Below are 18,907 nucleotides of genomic sequence, written 5' to 3'. Positions count from 1 at the left end.
GACGTTCATCACGTCACGTGCCACTAAGAAAGCTCCAGGATTTTTTTTATACCCACTTAAAAATGTGCAAATATCCGTAACAATATAGTTTTGTGACAGACCTTGAACTGATTTTGTTTCGCAAATACCGGGTAAATAACTGCAATAAAATACATTTTGCAGGGGAATACGTCTCCTCTTTTCCCCTCCATTCATAAAATTCAACCTGTGCGCTAGAGCTCTGCATGGGACTGTTTTCTTCAGCCCGCTCCTGCCCACTCCCGCTGAATTTCTGACCATTACCGCCTGCAATTTCATATATTTTTCTACCTTTATATACTAATCACGCAGTGATTGAGGTTAAGGCAAGCCCGGCGCCAGAATGAAGTTACTGTGAGGGGCAAATCTTTATTATGCAACATAGGTTCACACAGTGAGTTATAAAGAGCGCGCAGCCGTGCGTAATTGTCTTTCGTAATGACAGCTCGTCACCGGTGAAACACAATAAACTGCACGTCTTCATTCATGTTTGTCTCATGACAGATGGAGCTTACAGACACACAGGTGGAGCAAGCGGTAAATTGGTTTTCTTTTTCTTTCTCGCAACATAAAGCAATAACAGGTCATCAATATCCATTTTATCCATCACTCTGCTCCCCTGCTGACCGCAATGAGCAGTGTGTGTTTGGCGTAACCTAGCAACACAATGATATCGTTCATTGGTGTGGATGCTGCCATTGTTCTCGTTATAGTTAATGTTACAGTTATCTTTCTTGGTGTGGACGGCCCTTTAGGCCTAGTCTGCCGGCGGACCTCCTATGACACACTGAGCAACTTCTTTGCTTCTCTCTCTCTCTCTCTCTCTCTCTCTCTCTCTCTCTCTCTGTCTCCTTTGCTAACACTTATATCCTGTTACTTAAATCGCAGCGGTGCCTGGATAGTGTGACGTGTGTGGTTGTGTTGCTGCCGTGGCCCTGCCTGATGCCTCCTGCTGCTGTTATCAATAGTCATACTTTTACTATTATACACATATGATTATTGTCACATATGTATTCTATCAGATATTAATACTTTCAACATATTGTACCACAATAGCTGTAATTATTATTATATTAGTCCATACCCATTGGTAGCTTTGTCACCTTCTACCTATGCCAATCCTCAATGCCTATGTGCAGTTTCACATAGATTGACCACATCAGTGAGTAGAAAAACGTGGGACAGACAGAATGACTGACTGACAGAATGACACACTGACAGTTTCCGTGATTATGTACAACATACCATACCGTGACTTAGTCATACCAAAATTTAGAAAAAACCCCAAAACATTCGGCCACAGGGGGAGCCACAGAGATCGGCCGCATTTTAACCATTTTTATAACATTTTTCTGTTGTTATAGCGCCACCCAGTTGCCAATTAGAGTTAAATTTCTCCAGTCACCTTGAGGCGTCCTGTTCTACGTATCTACCAAGTTTAGTAAAAATCGATACAGCGGTTAGGCCTAGATAACCCCATTAGATAACCCCCCATTTTGTTTGATGGGGTCAATAATGGAGGGGTCCCCTCGGATTACGTGTGGTCATATGCCTGCAAAATTGCATGGTGATCAGTGAAACCCTTGAGATGTTATACACCTTTATGTGATGAGCCACGCCCTCTGCAATATTCATTGTCTTATAGAAGCTCAGGTTTAGTAAGTTTTCCAACTTTTGCCAAGAGGGAACTTTAAATGGTGGTCCTTAGATTATGTTCACCGAGTTTCATGCAGATTGGTCAAACTTCCTAGGAAGAGATTGATTTTAAGTGTTTTTCAAAAAATTCAAAATTGCGGAAAATCTAAATAACCGGAAGTTATGGGTTCTTGGGCAGATTTGTTCCTCATGAGGAGAGGCATCTCTGTGCAAAGTTTCATGTCTCTACGACATACGGGGCATGAGATATGCCCGTTCCAAGTTTGCAAATTCAGTCAGTTGCTATCGCGCCCCCCTTTGGCCAATTGATGTAATATTGCTTCATTCGCATCCTCCCATGACCCTCTACCACTGTGCCAAATTTCACATGGATTGACCAAGTCAGTGAGGAGAAAAACGTAGAACAGACACACAGACAGACACACCCACAGACAGACAAGAGTTTTTGTCATTATATAGTAAGATTATTACTTTAATTATTGTTGTTGTAAGCTATTAACATTACTGTCTGTCCTGCATTTCTCTCTGTCTCTCTTTCTGTCTTATTGTGTCATACGGATTACTGTTAATTTATCATGTTGATCTGTTCTGTACGACATCTATTGCACGTCTGTCCGTCCTGGAAGAGGATCCCTCCTCAGTTGTTCTTCCTTAGGTTTCTACCATTCACTTTAAAAAAGAAATATACAGCAGGCCTATATGTTAGCAATTTCTTAATTTCTGTCAAAAAAACTGAACATAATTGCTATTTTAATGTTTAAAATATATTCATGATAAAAAATAAAAAATAAAAATTTCATAGGATAAGGGCACATTGAAGACCTGTACACAAGTTTAGAGCCTTCACTCTCTGCTATACACTCTCCTGCATTAGAAAAGTATGCAGTTATTGCAACCAAAGAGCTACAAGAATAATGGCCAAGTGTTGAGTAAAAGAAAATAAATAAATCCAAGGCACTCTTCAAAATCAAAAATATATAAAAGTTTTAATCACAGGGGCTAGTTCATTATGGAACAATAAAAACAGGCTTAAAATCAGCCAACATGTTTCAACCAACACACGGTCTTCATCAGGGCTGTCCAGTGGTGGTTGATTTTTCGGTAGAGCCAGTTCAGCGTTAGCTTGGCTGTCAGTGGCGAATGCTATCTATGGATGGTGAAGTGTGAGGTTAGCCCTCATGTTCGTAGTATTCCCAGAATATTTTATTCTCATGTGACACTGCTTGCAAATCACATGTATCATATCCAAGTCCTCCTTTCCTTCTGTGTTTAAAAATTCCAAAGTAAGTTCAGATGTTTGACTTAAACGTTGACAACACATTTCTGATTTCTTTCTCTGGTACCGCCATCTTTGTTTTTATGAACTTCCTGCCAAATAGCACTGACTGAGGCCTCTGATGCCCTCACCAGGAAAGAAAACATCAGCAACATCTAGTGGACTGAAAAAGCAAAGCAAGTCGTGTTATAATGTGTATTTGCAAAAATTAATAATAATAAAAGATCAATACTTGGCATAAATGTATCAATACAATAGCGCCGCGCAAAATATCTTGGTACTATGCTCTATCAACTTGTTTTCATACAGTCACACACTTTGAAAAACGCTGCTCTACATGCAGAGTGCAATTATTTTGTGAGAAACTCCCCATGATAAAAAGTGGCAAAATAAAATTGAGTTTGTATTAAACTGTTGTTCAACTGATATTTAACAGCAGAATGGTGCAGAGGTTAGAACTGAAGCCTCTCAATAACATCTTACTTCCCGCTTCACTACATAAAGGGCAAACTACTTCCTGCACTGGCACCAATTGGTGGCATTGAACCTAAAAAATGAGCTGTGGGCTTGACCAATATGAGAATACGATACTAAAAATTGTGCTCTGTGTGTTCTGAGTGAGCTAAGTCAAGTCGCTCCCTTACATGTTTTCCCTCTATGCTTCACACCTACTCTCTTCATCACCAAGGCCCACTATAATGTGTGCTTTGGTGCAGACATGTTGCAGGTTGTTTGATACTTTTCTTATTCTTCTTAGACAGCTTCCCCAATCTCTCATGGCACATATTAATGCCAGGAGGGCAGAGAGAGAGGGAATATCTCAGTAATAAAAACAGACCCTGACCACATATTTTAAGCTACGCAGGCAGAGCGTGTTTGAAACAGATTTCTTTAATGCCCCCTTTCCTTCATCTTTCACTTTCACACACTTTCCCACTTTCTGAATATTTTACCACACTGTTCTGTCAGTCCTCTTCTATTGTACACGTTTTTGTTTTTTTTTCCATGTTACTCCGGCTCTTTTACTTTTCAGTGTGACACATCAAGCTGAATGACCTTGCCTCTCACCTGGATGTTTCTGTTTTTACCACAATAGGAGCTAATCTGTGGCACGCTGTGTGTTTCCCTGCAGCAGTCAGAGGAGGTTGCACAGACAGAGGGCCCCCAGCAGCTCCACCTGCCATCCAGTGATTCATCAGAGAAGCAGCAGCCTAAGAGGTTACACGTTTCTAACATCCCTTTCCGTTTCCGAGACCCTGACCTCCGGCAAATGTTTGGGGTGAGATGACAACTGCACCACACACACACACACACACACACACACACACACACACACACACACACACACACACACACCATACACTATGGGCAATCATATAATTAGCTAGAATTACAGCACTGTGCAATACTCCTGCTCCTGCTTGTTCTTCTCAAGAACTCATGAGCAAATGCACTCTTTGTACAACATTAGCAAAAAGTAGAAACACAATCAAAATATTTCTTAACACTCCACAAGTTATTTGAACAATGTACAGTACAGGCCAAAAGTTTGGACACACCTTCTCATTCAATGCGTTTTCTTTATTTTCATGACTATTTACATTGTAGATTCTCACTGAAGGCATCAAAACTATGAATGAACACATGTGGAGTTATGTACTTAACAAAAAAAGGTGAAATAACTGAAAACATGATTTATATTCTAGTTTCTTCAAAATAGCCACCCTTTGCTCTGATTACTGCTTTGCACACTCTTGGCATTCTCTCCATGAGCTTCAAGAGGTAGTCACCTGAAATGGTTTTCCAACAGTCTTGAAGGAGTTCCCAAAGGTGTTTAGCGCTTGTTGGCCCCTTTGCCTTCACTCTGCGGTCCAGCTCACCCCAAACCATCTCGATTGGGTTCAGGTCCGGTGACTGTGGAGGCCAGGTCATCTGCCGCAGCACTCCATCACTCTCCTTCTTGGTCAAATAGCCCTTACACAGCCTGGAGGTGTGTTTGGGGTCATTGTCCTGTTGAAAAATAAATGATCGTCCAACTAAACGCAAACCGGATGGGATGGCATGTCGCTGCAGGATACTGTGGTAGCCATGCTGGTTCAGTGTGCCTTCAATTTTGAATAAATCCCCAACAGTGTCACCAGCAAAACACCCTCACACCATCACACCTCCTCCTCCATGCTTCACAGTGGGAACCAGGCATGTGGAATCCATCCGTTCACCTTTTCTGCGTCTCACAAAGACACGGCGGTTGGAACCAAAGATCTCAAATTTGGACTCATCAGACCAAAGCACAGATTTCCACTGGTCTAATGTCCATTCCTTGTGTTTCTTGGCCCAAACAAATCTCTTCTGCTTGTTGCCTCTCCTTAGCAGTGGTTTCCTAGCAGCTATTTGAGCATGAAGGCCTGATTCACGCAGTCTCCTCTTAACAGTTGTTCTAGAGATGGGTCTGCTGCTAGAACTCTGTGTGGCATTCATCTGCTCTCTGATCTGAGCTGCTGTTAACTTGCGATTTCTGAGGCTGGTGACTCGGATGAACTTATCCTCAGAAGCAGAGGTAACTCTTGGTCTTCCTTTCCTGGGTCGGTCCTCATGTGTGTCAGTTTCATTGTAGCGCTTGATGGTTTTTGCGACTCCACTTGGGGACACATTTAAAGTTTTTGCAGTTTTCCGGACTGACTGACCTTCATTTCTTAAAGTAATGATGGCCACTTGTTTTTCTTTAGTTAGCTGATTGGTTCTTGCCATAATATGAATTTTAACAGTTGTCCAATAAGGCTGTCGGCTGTGTATTAACCTGACTTCTGCACAACACAACTGATGGTCCCAACCCCATTGATAAAGCAAGAAATTCCACTAATTAACCCTGATAAGGCACACCTGTGAAGTGGAAACCATTTCAGGTGACTACCTCTTGAAGCTCATGGAGAGAATGCCAAGAGTGTGCAAAGCAGTAATCAGAGCAAAGGGTGGCTATTTTGAAGAAACTAGAATATAAAACATGTTTTCAGTTATTTCACCTTTTTTTGTTAAGTACATAACTCCACATGTGTTCATTCATAGTTTTGATGCCTTCAGTGAGAATCTACAATGTAAATAGTCATGAAAATAAAGAAAACGCACTAAATGAGAAGGTGTGTCCAAACTTTTGGCCTGTACTGTACATATTTTAAGTTTTTGAGATATGCTCATATTTATGAGCAGAGTGTCTTTATAAAGTTAACATATCGTGCTGTCATTTTAAGTTCAACACTTCCTGAATTTCTTTCAGATTAAAAGCTCCTTATAACCTCGGAGAAAAGAATCCCTCCATTTTCTAAATAGGCTTTTATTGTGAAACATTTGTAGGAACTTGGTTGTGGAGGATTCAGTAGCTTGAATGTTTACATACGGCACTTCAAATGTAGCTCCTGCCATCTGCTGACACTTTTAGGTGAGTACAACAACATTTCGGCTGGCACATGAACAGACACAGTGACTCAAATAATAGTAAAAGTAATAAAAATAGGACAAGAATAACCCGATGACATCACACACATTGTGTAAGACGACCGGGGATAACTGGTGAGTACCATTGTGTAGTGTGTCATGTCTGTCAGCCAAGTCACGGCACGATTTTATGACTCCACAATCGTGTAATGTGACATAGTGACTTTCAGAACGGGCAGAAAAGTCGTGTAGTGTGTACCAGGCATAATGCAAGTCCTGAGTCTGACCTGTCTATCAGTGAGTCCTCCTCCACCTTTTTTTAGACTCCACCGTAGACAATGGCAGCATTTCTTCTACCACGTAGCTAGCCAAAAGCTTCATGACTGCTTTCGGACTGATAGGTTTAACGTTATCTCCGTTATTAGAACCAAAAGGAAGCTGAAGGACCAGTGTTCTAAAAGTAATGGAAGTAACTGATGGCTTGTTTGAAAATGTATTCAAGTATTTGATTACTCAAACAGCAAACTAACGCGTTAGGTTACTCGTTACTGCAGAAAGTAATCAAAGTACTCTAACATTATACTTTGTAACTTTATACCCAACTCTGCGTGCAAGGTACCCTGGGTGTGTTGGTTGTTGACATTCTGGGATGCCATGTCAACTTGTTACACGCATTGTCTGTTTTCAAAATACACTTCTGTTTTCACAGGAAATGTACAGTTTGTATACAGTCTCTTTCAAAATAAACACATTATGTTGTTACAACAACATTTTTTTCCCTTCAACAACAAACGCACGTGGTTATATTTAGCCAACAAAAGCAAGTGTTTGGGATTAGGAAAAAAGAACAGGGTTTGGCTTTACAATATTACAGAAAGTGAACACCGTTTCCCCCTGATGCCGCTGGTTGTGTATCATGTCAACATGAAGGGACAGCATTTTTTTTTTATGGTGTCTGATGCTGGAAATCACTACCCAGGTGTCCATATTTGACAACATCATTGTGAGACCAGGGGCCTGTATCATGAAGCGAGATCAACCTTTCCTGGGTTACCCAGACCTATCCTGGGTTGACTAACTCTAACAATGGCAATCAGGATAATCGGTATCACGACGCTGGATATCAACTCGGTAAATCAACCCAGGGCTGCTTTATCAAGAGCCGTGAATGCGCACGCAGCGGACCAATCACAATCATGAGAGAAGCGCAGCGTCACTGAGCGTCCTCACAGAGCGCCGTATGTGAGGAGAAAAAAGTATTTCTCATGTGAGGATCAGAGATGAATTCTACTAAAATATGAGGAGGAGAAAAGCAACATTAGAGAAAAGGCCAACACCGTGGCAGCTGCAGGAGGAGGAAACATGCGTGGCAATGCATAACGGGATTAATAATGTTTAGTTTTAGTTTAGATTAGTTTATTAGCACATAATGTTAAAAACAGACAGTATAAAATTTACAAGATTAAAAAAAGAAAAGTGCCGGAGAGGTTAGAAGCCACTAAAAGCTTATCAAAGAAATTCCCCTGTCAAAACATCAATGAAATCACATAATAGAGAAGAAAAAAACGGGTCAGGAAAGAAGAAATAGAGGAGGAGAGAGGGAAAAATCAAGACAAAACAAGGAAAGCAAGCAAGCAAATAAAATTATGTATAGGTTAAATTACTCATCACTGGTTCAAGTAGCTACAGTACCTGTACCTGTACATCACACCCTTGAATCCCATGAAATCAATGCTGCGCAGATGAATTGCGTGTATTACAATAATCATCTAACATCATTGTGTCTGATGAATTGGTCTTTTTTGTCATAACGTTATATATGCTATAATGAAGCTTAAAGCTGACGCCACAATTAAATCATATCAACACCAAATTGATAGTCTGAATAAAATCATCCTGATATTGAGCTGTGTCAGAAATTAACAGCTGTGCAAAAATATACCTAGTCTCCCTCTTTAAAAAACAAAAAGGAAAATCCCTCAAACACAAGAACGAAACACAACAAACAAAAGTGTAGACATGATAGGCTACTTTCCACATTTCCAGCAGCAAAGCTGTCAGTTAGGCCCATTATCTTTAACAGGGATCATTTCCTCCAACAAAAGAAAATGTTGGCACTAATTAATGGTGCTATTAAGTGTCCGCAAATTGTCAGTTTCTTTCTTATGAAGGGGTGGGATGAAAGTTCCAATTCTTTCCACTCCTTTTTGAACAGTCTTTTCATTGTCCGTTGTTGTTGCTTTCTTTTCTTTTTTAATATTCAAAATAAACTTTCAAATCAAAATCAATCAAATCAATTAAACTAGTACAGAGTAAATTACCATGGTGATCTACCCCGATAAGAACTGAACCGGCTTCGTGAGACCGAAAGCCCAGGGTTAACCCAGAAGCTACCTCGCTAAGACATTAATCCTGCTTCGTGATACAGGCCCCAGGTTGGACATGGACAACATTTGACACGAAAAGTCGCAGTCTTGGCTTTCTGTTTAAAAAGAATTAACGCTGTAGCTCTTTGTTTGTTCTTTTAGATAAATTTTAAACAGGATCATGAAAACAACAACCCCCTGCAGGCAAAAGCCAGATGTAAGCAGGTGTTTATGTTTTGTGTTGTTTTTTTTTTCTGTGCAGTGGCAAAGTGGCTTTGTATAGAGTCTGGAACTGGTAGTAGAAATCTGTAGTTTCAATGATGTATATGAAGTCAATAACATATGAAATGCATCACTGAATATTAATTTTACGTGAATTGCCAGTAAATATAGGCATCCACAAACATACATTCGAAAGTGGACTCTGATAATCTCTCTCTCTCTCATTCATATTATCTCTTTCATATTACTGGCTCTGCTTTGAATAGAAAATGTCATGTTTAAGTGTGGCCATGCACCTCAAGTTGTCTCCCTGAGCTACCTCACAAGCCTTGTTCTATGAAGCTGTACATAATTCACACCTTCACCTCTGTTTGCCCCCTAACCCAAATTAGACAGAGCTTATTAATGTTTCATCGTCCATGCCTGTCTTCAAGTGGTTCTTGGAGAGTTGGACTGGGGGATGCTCCAGTTCTCTTTACCTGAGTGAAACAAACATTTAGTGAATGAGCCCGATGCAGGAAAGGTACAATGCAGTTATTACTTTGCTTCATTCATTTAGAGACAATCTAAATAGAAACCAAGTTTTTAAAACATCTTCCTCAACTTTCCACATCAGCAGTGTGTCAAGGGACTATTCAAGTTATCTTGCATTGAAACCTGCATTATGACCACTTAATAAGGTTTATGTTTGTTTATAAATGAAGTGGAGGAGCCTACAAGTGTTTTGTTTAGTTTGTCTCAGAGGCTGCAGAGGGACTCCACAGCTCTGTTCAGTTGTCTGCTGCTGCTGCGAGAGATCAAATTTCATTAGGGGCTGGGAAAAGTGTGAGGGAGACAGCAGTCATTCAGTTTGTTGCCCTAACCAAAGATACTGGATTGGATTACTACTGTACTATACAGTATATACTATGCTGTACTATATTATTACTGGTTTATCCACCGTCTTTGCCCTGACGTCTTGGTGTCGTTCTGCTTCTTCTTCTTCTTCTTGTGTAACCTTGTGTGTATTGGCGGTTAATACAGTATTACCGCAACCTAGTGGATTGGAAGCGCATTACACCTATAATAGGCTTTTATTGGGAAAATAGCTCAAATGCGACCCCCAGTGGTAAAATTAGGTATATAATTCGATATATCGGTTCAGTCAGATATTTGGCTTTAAATCAAACCGGTTGGAAAATTTTCAAACCGACACAAGCCTAAATTGAACAGAGCTTCCCAGTTTGACAGTTTGACAGCAGTTCACAGAGAAGTTGGCATGATTGACAGCTATTTGAGTTGCCTCAGTTCTGATTGGTTGCTTCCATGGTAGATTCTAGTGAATGTCAATAAGGAGGAGGGATAGGATTTTTTATGCCTATAACCATAGCGATAACCATTGCCAGAGGAATTATGTTTTCTGGTTTTACGTTCATCCCATCCTTGTGAACATGATATCTCAAGAACACTGTGAGGATATTTCTTCATATTTGGCAACGAATGTTAACTTGGACTCAACGATGAACGATTAGTTTTTGGTGGTAATAGGACCAAGGTCATGGTCAATGTAACCTTGTGTATTTTATTCTCGTGAATGCAATATCTCAAGAACAGCTTGAGGGAATTTCTTCAAACTTGGCACAAATGTCCATGACATTTTATATCAAAAAGGTCAAAGGTCAACTTCACTGTGACATCATAATGTTCTGCATCAAACACTTTTCTGGCTATTATTCAGTGTCATATCTCAGGAACAGAAGGGGAAATATTTGGCCACATACTTAATTGGTAACAGTAATTTGGGGTGTCTTGAAACTGTTGTGATTGTATAGATCTTCTGTGCTGCGGGGGAGCAGTGGATGTTGAGCAATAATGTTTTCACAGACATGAATGTAAACCCTGGGCTGGTGATTCCAGTTTTCACAGACTATCTGTAGTGACAGGATCAGCAAATATGACAAAAAATATTTTCATAAAAGATACCAACTACAGCTTTAATTAATCATTGCTGTATTTTGGGCATAACATGAGTTCAACTAATCAGAGTGTCATCTCCCATTCTCTTTAAAAGCCAGGCGTGCCTTCACCTGGCACACTGCTATTTATGTGGCGGATCGAGAAAATGGGAAAACGAGCAGATTTCTGCTGAGAATAATGCAGTGTGAGCAGTGATGGTACTACAACAAATATTATAGGACATTTAAGCAACAAAACTAAAAACTGTAGTTTTAAAACTTTACAGAGGAAACAATAAACAATCAATGAAATTAGGCTGTTCCTTGATTATGAATGTGTACAGAATTTCTCTTAATGTGGAGTCTAACAGCAGCTCATGTTTACATTTTACAGAATGTCATTTATATTTCCCTGATTTATGATGTATGTAATCACCCAAGGCAACCCATCCTGTGTGTAACAAACAGAGGGCTGAATTCACAAAAGGATTGCATAGCTTTTGCGGCTGCTAAACTGGTAAAAATGGAGCAAACTGATACCGTCTAATTCAAAAAGCACGCGCAGAGGGTGAAATGCTCCACTAACTGCACTGCCAAGCAGATTGCGTCTCGGTGCTCCAGTGTTATTTGCACGTATTTAAATGAGGTAATATGCATACATTTGGCGCAAGATTGCACCTTTCTATGCAAAGGAGCCTCACTGATAAACAACATCTAATTCACTAACACCAGCGCTAATAGCCACACGCAGTTTGAGTGAAGTAACTTTAGAAAGCTGGTGCAAACTGGGCGCTCCTCTGTGGAAGCCTCTCGCCCAGACTTTCCAGTGATTGTGGCAGCAGTGATCGTCTGTTAAATCAGTCTGTAAATAATATTTTGACATTACTTTAATGGCGTCCGAAGATACTGATACGTTGAACAGGTGACAGTCTGCGGTCGTTCTCAAACCGCACTTTTGTCTCGCACTTCAAAAGCAACTTTCAATAATTTATTTTACGAAACGGGGGAAACAAACGTGAACAAAAACAGTTCCATAATTCATATTAAGTTCAAAAGATAATGAAAAAAACAGCTACAAGTGAGAGGGAATAGTGATAAAGTGGTCAAACTTGGTCAAATCCACAGCCTCAACCCATCCGACACTGTTAGACTGACTCACCAGCAGACATCACTACATGAGGGTATACAGTATTCAGTACTTTGCCAAACACTTACCATGCCATGCCATGTGGCTAATTGCAATCAGGGGCAAATCAGGGGCAAACTGCACTCAGCTGCCATACTTTGTGGGCGTGTTTGCGTTGGTATATCATTAGCGCAATATCCTTTGTGAATAGAACGTTATGACAGTAAGACGGAGCAAACTGCGGGTGCAAGTGAAGTGCAATTCAAGGTGCTATCAGCGGCCGCAGTTCATTCTTTGTGAATTCGGCCCAGAGTGTACACTTGTTGTGAACTCGCCTATGTAGACGCATCTTACTATCTGAGTAATGGGCCCTTTAAAAAGCAGGGAAATACTATACCATTCTGGCTTTAGAGCAGACTTTTTTGGTCACTAGCAAAATCCCTTCCTGCAACCTCAGAATAGCAGTGTTCCAACAATGTGCCTGACAGCACCAAATTTGATATCCACCTGGATTTGCTGGAAAAGTAGATTGTATTTCCCTGTTTTGCCAGCAGGGCGCAATCATCTTACACCAAGTTGGCTGGTGACGTCACTGGGTTGGTTGTTTGCTATGAGCACTGGGTACAACACTGTACTTCAGATTAGTTTGATACAATGGTCTTTATGAGTTTTGATGAGATACAAAGAACCACAGACAAAGTTAAAAACCAACTGCACATGCTTTTTGAGCCATTTAGACTAAGTATAGTGATAAGACCTGTGCCCAGGCCCAGGACTGTCAGACGACAGTCAAGTTGACAAACCACACAAACTTCTCCACACCAAATATTTGTTCTGCCACTGCCTCCATCAAGTTGTCGGATCACAACAACAGTGTGAGATAAATAGATTATATAGATTGCGTTAATGCTATCATGTCACAGCTAACACAGCTAAAATGAGCCTAACCCAGCAGTCACGTCCAGAAGCCATTTTATATCATGATCAACACTATTCCCACTTATAGAAGTTGAGTCACAAACTCTCTCAAAAACAAACTCTTTGACTCACCATCAGTGGAACTGTCAGGGTTGAGCACCACATGAATATATCTCATTTCTGTGTGTGTTGGGTTAGAGCGCTGGTGGTGCCAGTTTGGTTTAGTTTTGTGAGCCCATCCTCCTCTTGGCATAAATAATAGAGTGTTATCCTTGACATGGAGACACCAAGATCTTGCTGGCTCTTTGATAAAATTTTGGAAATGAAGAGCTCCCTCCTCAGTAACAGAGCTTGCTCATAAGGTTAGGCTTGTTGATGATGTTAGCTTCACCTTCGATCACAAACCAAAAGTTAAACTCTATCCCCGATGCTTGCCTAAATGGCTCCTCTCCTGGTACTGTGTATACATATACAGATGCAGCCACTTCAAATTTCCGTTTGGCCCATGGTAGACCCCCGACCGATACGTGACGGGTCCCTGTCATCACCTGGCTGGGCTCGTAGCTCTGATGAGATCCCCCTCGAAAACATAGAGAATATGAGGTCGGCTGGTAATGCCCCTAAGTTTAATTTGCAGAAACCAGTTGCAATGGTCTGTCTATCCACCAGGACGAGCAGTAAGTGTGGAAGTTGAAGTGGTTTACTGCGCCTCTTATTACTGTATTACTGTATTACTGTATTACGAGTTTATCTGCAGTGGTAATGATAATAATGTCATATAGTAATAAATATAGTAATATAATATGTATGTATTTATATACAATACCATTATTATGGCTATATAAATGTGATTTAAAGTGCTGTTAGACTGCTGTTAGACCACCCCACTCCGTTTACAGAATGTGCGAAAGACGAGGATTTTGTTTAACCTCAGTGAAAATGTTGGTTTTCAAAGACTACATTCCAACAAATATGGACTGAAGCAGCATCTTTAGTTAGATAAAAACAGCTTGTGAATATTGGAAATGATTACATAGATCTTTTCTTTTTTAATTATTATTCTGACGTTTGGACTGTACAACGCTCTGCACACACTCTGCCTGCCGCACGCAGCACGGCTTCACCTGATCTGCTGCTGTCCGTCTGAACAGATTCATGGAAGCGATATTTCACTAGATATGATGCAAGAGGAACTTGTGATAAAATGTCTATTACTATTTATTAACACTACAACCACCAAGGGGTCATTTTTACCCCCCTGCCATTTTCAAATGCTTGTAGCTTTGTCACAATAAAACTCTAACATCTCACTGCGAAATGCAAGCTAGTTTTGACAGATAGACGAACAGAAAGAAAGACAGACAGGAGAGAGGAAAAGAGAGGGATTCGTGTAGCCTAATTATGATCCGGAGAAAATGGACGAATGTCAAACAAGCTCTGGCGATACTTCAGGACATAAGTGACAGAGAATCAGATGGAGGAGAGGTGTCTGAGGGAGAGACGCATGAGAGGAGACACAACGGTGGAAATTAGAGAAGAAGAACTGGATGAGGGTAAGACTGATGATCTGTCCTTTTCACCTGGCGAGGAGGAGTCATCTGAAGATGAGGAGCACTTCACTTCACTTCACTTTATTAATTTGTCCCTTGGAGGGCAATTTGGTTTGCAGCAGACAGATTCAACACATACATTCAACAGTCACATTTAGCATAAAACCTACAAGATGTGAGCAGTGAATTACATCAAATGCACCAAGTGCACAGTTTACAGGGCAAAGAAAGAAAGAAAGAATAAAAAAAAAAAGAAAATAGACCACTGGCCAGCATATATACAGTAGCCTACAAAGTAAAGTGCAGCAGATAAATAAATAGGTACAAAGCAGTAGCAGTGGAACAAGTTTTAAACCACAGTGCAATCACCTCCTCCTCTCTGCAGCATTTAGAGCCCGGATGGAGAGAGGCACAAAGAAAAATTTGTATCTGTTTTTAGTAGCTGGGGGAACATTTAGGTGGAGGCCAGAAGGGAGAAGCTTATATTCCTGGTTAAGAGAATGAGTATCATCCCTACGAATGGACGTTGCTTTCTTAAGCGCCTGGATGTTAAAGACTGCTGAACTTCACCTCAGCTACTTTAGAAGCAACACGCACAATTCTCCCTAGGGAGTTCCTGTCCTTGCTGGCAAGGTTTCCGTACCAACAAATGACAGAAAAAGAAATGACAGATTCGATAAAAGCATAAAACATTTTCATCAGGGTCCTATCTACCTGGAATTTGGCGAGCTTCCTCAGACAAAAGAGGCGTTACTGACCTTTTTGCAAAGCATATCACAGTTCACATCAAATTTGAGCGTGTTATCAATTATAGTGCCAAGATATTTGTAGTTGGTCACCAGCTCAACTGGCTGATTGTGAACGACACTACATTGAGGAACTGGGGATGGTTGTCTAAAATCAATACAAACCTCCTTTGTTTTAGAGACACTGATTTGGAGGAAGGATTCTTCGCACCAAGATATAAAATCATCAAGAACCTGGCTGTGACCAACTTCATTATTATGAACAGGAGCCGGCATTCAGAAAAAGGCCCACGGCAGAGGCAGAGGCTTCCCCCACTTTACCTTCACAGTCACAGTACATGTGTTACTTACAACACATGTACACATCTATCTTAAACGAGAAATGACAGTTGCACTGTGTGCCAGGTGTAAAGCCTCCTGCAGATTTTGAGATTTTAGCGATCTTATAAGTTAAGTGCAGCTACACTGTGCAACATGGATCTAATAAACTTGGGTTCAATGTACTGTATGTATGCAGACAGTATGATGACAGCGCCTACTGAATCGCAGGCTGACATATGTTGCTAAAGATTCCCATGATGAGTGCACAAAGATGCTGCATGGGTTTTTACTTCTCCAGTTACAAAGATAGGCTCCATTATTTGCCTTAACCCAGTTGTTTTTCATGACGTTGCAACTCATGGTTGAACAGCAGACATGCTGAAGACACAATCGTATAACCTTTATAGCTCACTCCCTGTCTGCTCCCCTTCCTTATACCAAGGAAAAAGTTTAGATCACATTAACTACAGATGTGGTGCCATATAAACACAAGTTCACTGTGTTCTCAGTGAAACTTCTCACTGTAACATGGGATAGAGAGGACTCTCTACCTAACAAATGCAGCTTTGCATGTTTGAATACCAAACAGACAAGGACCAAAGAGGAAGATAGAGGACAGCAGCAGTATATTCCCAAATGGAGGTGTGTGTGTGTGTGTGTGTGTGTGTGTGTGTGTGTGTGTGTGTGTGTAACTTTGTTAAAGAGTAACTAAACCCTAAAACCATTTTTTTAAGCTGATAATCATTGTTTCTGGTTGTATAGTAGTGTTACTAACTGATCCTGCTCAAAATCTTGACAGTTTAGTGCAAACTGTTGAAAATCTACATTTTATTTTAAAAATGTGATATGGAGTGCTCTCTACAGCTTGAAATCTGGTTACTACATTTGAATTTACATTACATTGGAGGCGAATGACTCTTTTTCGGGGCGAATGACGTCACTAACCGTCCACGCTAAAGCCTGCCCTCCTCCCTTTACTCCTCCCCTTACTATAAAACCATTCTGTCCGCAGCGCGGTTATCAAATTCATAGCAAGTAGGTTGGATCAGAGCAGAGAGAGTAGTAGAGCAGAGAGAATAGCTAGTAATTTGTCGAATTGTATTGTTAGCATAGTGTATTTTAGTGTAGGTTTACAGGTTAGTTGGTCTAGGAGAGGCGCAGAGGCCCGGGAGTATATGTGCGGGGCGGAGAGGGAGGGATGTGGAGGGCCGCTCAGCCGTGAGAGAGAGCCTAGCCTTGGGGGTATATGTGCGGGGCCGCGAGGGAGGGAAGGAGGGGTGGATGGATGCGGTGGGCTGCTGCACGGTGAGCCCAGGCTCCCAGAGAGGGAGAAATAGAACCAAGAAGGATAAAATAAGTCAAAGTGTGGAGAAGGGGACTGGCTGAGCTCCGGCCGCCTTCCCTTCTGCCCGTGTGACACAGTTAGGGGGGGTTTTCCAAGCTACCATCGGCACAATGAAAAGCCCTCTCTCCTTTCCCCACAGCGAGGGACAATCTTCACTCCGCCTGCCCCGCCTCCCTCAGCTCCGCCTATTTTTTCTGAATTTTTTTAAATCAAGCTGCGGGCGGAGTAATGCCCAGAGAGGGGGGTTTAGTTCCCCTTTAAGAGACTGCCTGGGTAAAGCCGCTCAAGTGTATACTGATGATGAGATTACCCACCTCCACACATACACACAAACACAGATACATCACTGAGTATTGATTTACTGACCCCCCCCCCAGTCACCTTGTCCAGGAGGAGGGGAGTCAGCCCTCTTGCTTTCTCCAGCCTCAGAGCTCTTGATGTGGGGAAAGGAGGAGATGGAAGTGCCCTATCAGTGGAGACACAATTAATGTGATTCCTCAGTGAGGTTAAAAGGGAGTTTATCCTCATTAGGTGTATATGGGGTGACAGCTCCCACTATAGGTGTGAGGTATCTGTATTCGTGTGTGTGTGTGTGTGTGTGTGTGTGTGTGTGTGTGTGTGTGTGTGTGTGTGGATTTGTGTTCAAGTGTGTGAGTACCTGAAAAATAGCAGGACTTTAAACTTTTTCCTTACAGTCTTTAGTCACTTAGTGAGGTCTCCAAGGCACTGAGTGCTGCACCACAATTAACCACTGACATCACCGGGTGGAGACAAGTTAGAGATCGGGAGGAAAGAAAGAGAGAAACAGAACCAAAGGGAAGCAGAACAATAGAATTAGAAGAGACAGACAATCTGGCAGCTCTCACTACAATCAGTAATGCTCCGAGGTCATCCAGCTCCGGTAACAGCAGCATCTCAACATCCAAATCACTGGGCCACTGGAAAACTGGAGCCAGGGAATACTTTCCAACAAAACAACTTTTTTTTCCGATAAAGATTTATTGAAAAAAATCAGCAGCAATATAATAAACATTGTGTTTTATTGTGCAGAAAAACATCAATTCTAGTTCTTACTTTTAAATTTTGTATTTTTTAAATGTTGGTATTCAAGTTTATTTTCATGTTTTGTTCTTTAAATAAAACATTGATCTGAAGTTATCAAACAGTAGCAACTTTTTTTTTTTCTAAGTTAAAAAATTATTTAATTATTCTTGTGATTAAAAATATTCTGAAGCTCAATCCTGAGGCTGTTCTGTAAATATCTTTACAATTAATAGCAAATAATTGTCTAGGGTATATAAAGTATTTAATTTTAGGATTACAACACAAACTTCCGGTTTAAACTCCAAGCCAAGCGCTGGCCTCTCTGAGTATGGATACGGATGCAGATATTGTGTTTTCCAATACTTATTCGACCATACTATATAGTATGCCAGAAAAAGATGTAGTATGTCCCAATACATAGCGTGTCAAATGCAGTATGCCAGATTTTGCAGTATGGAAGCCAGCATGATTTTCTAGCTATTCTAACTCACAATCATCTGCGTAGTGATGGATGACAGCGCATTCAGGTGACTGTTGACCAGTGGATTAGTTACAATAGGAATATTAAGCCAGTCCGCGACGCCAGGGATCGGCACGCCAGGGGCCCCGCCCCTGCTTGCCGCCTGGCACACAATGCACCTGGCCCCGATTTCTATTCCAGCAGGTGGTGGGCCCACGGAGCAACCTCAGAATTGCATCCCTGCTTTTCGCAGATGATGTGGTTCTGTTGGCTCCATCACACCCTGAACCCCAGCATGCACTGGAGCGTTTTGCAGCCGAGTGTGAAGCAGGTGAGATGAGAGTCAGCGCCTCCAAGTCTGAGGCCATGGTCCTCTGTTGGAAACCGGTGGTTTGCTCTCTCCGGGTTGGGGGAGAGTTACTGCCTCAAGCGAGGGAGTTCAAGTATCTTGGGGTCTTGTTCACGAGTGAGGGTAGAATGGAGCGTGAGATGGATC

The 18,907-nt window shown here is 41.4% G+C and overlaps 1 protein-coding gene across 2 annotated transcripts in view; it reads left to right on the top strand.

Moving 5' to 3' along the window:
• LOC125881011 (RNA binding protein fox-1 homolog 3-like) overlaps positions 1-18,907 on the top strand; it is a 1,507,594-nt gene that overhangs the window by 1,273,468 nt on the left and 215,219 nt on the right. For both annotated transcript variants that reach the window (XM_049563926.1, XM_049563925.1), the window contains exon 8: positions 4,083-4,229. In XM_049563926.1, coding sequence (XP_049419883.1) covers positions 4,083-4,229 — 147 coding nt within the window. The remainder of the gene's footprint in view (positions 1-4,082; positions 4,230-18,907) is intronic.

The sequence above is a fragment of the Epinephelus fuscoguttatus genome, linkage group LG20 (assembly GCF_011397635.1).
Source record: "Epinephelus fuscoguttatus linkage group LG20, E.fuscoguttatus.final_Chr_v1".
Taxonomy (NCBI): domain Eukaryota; kingdom Metazoa; phylum Chordata; class Actinopteri; order Perciformes; family Serranidae; genus Epinephelus; species Epinephelus fuscoguttatus.
This window is presented reverse-complemented; position numbering and strand designations above follow the sequence as displayed.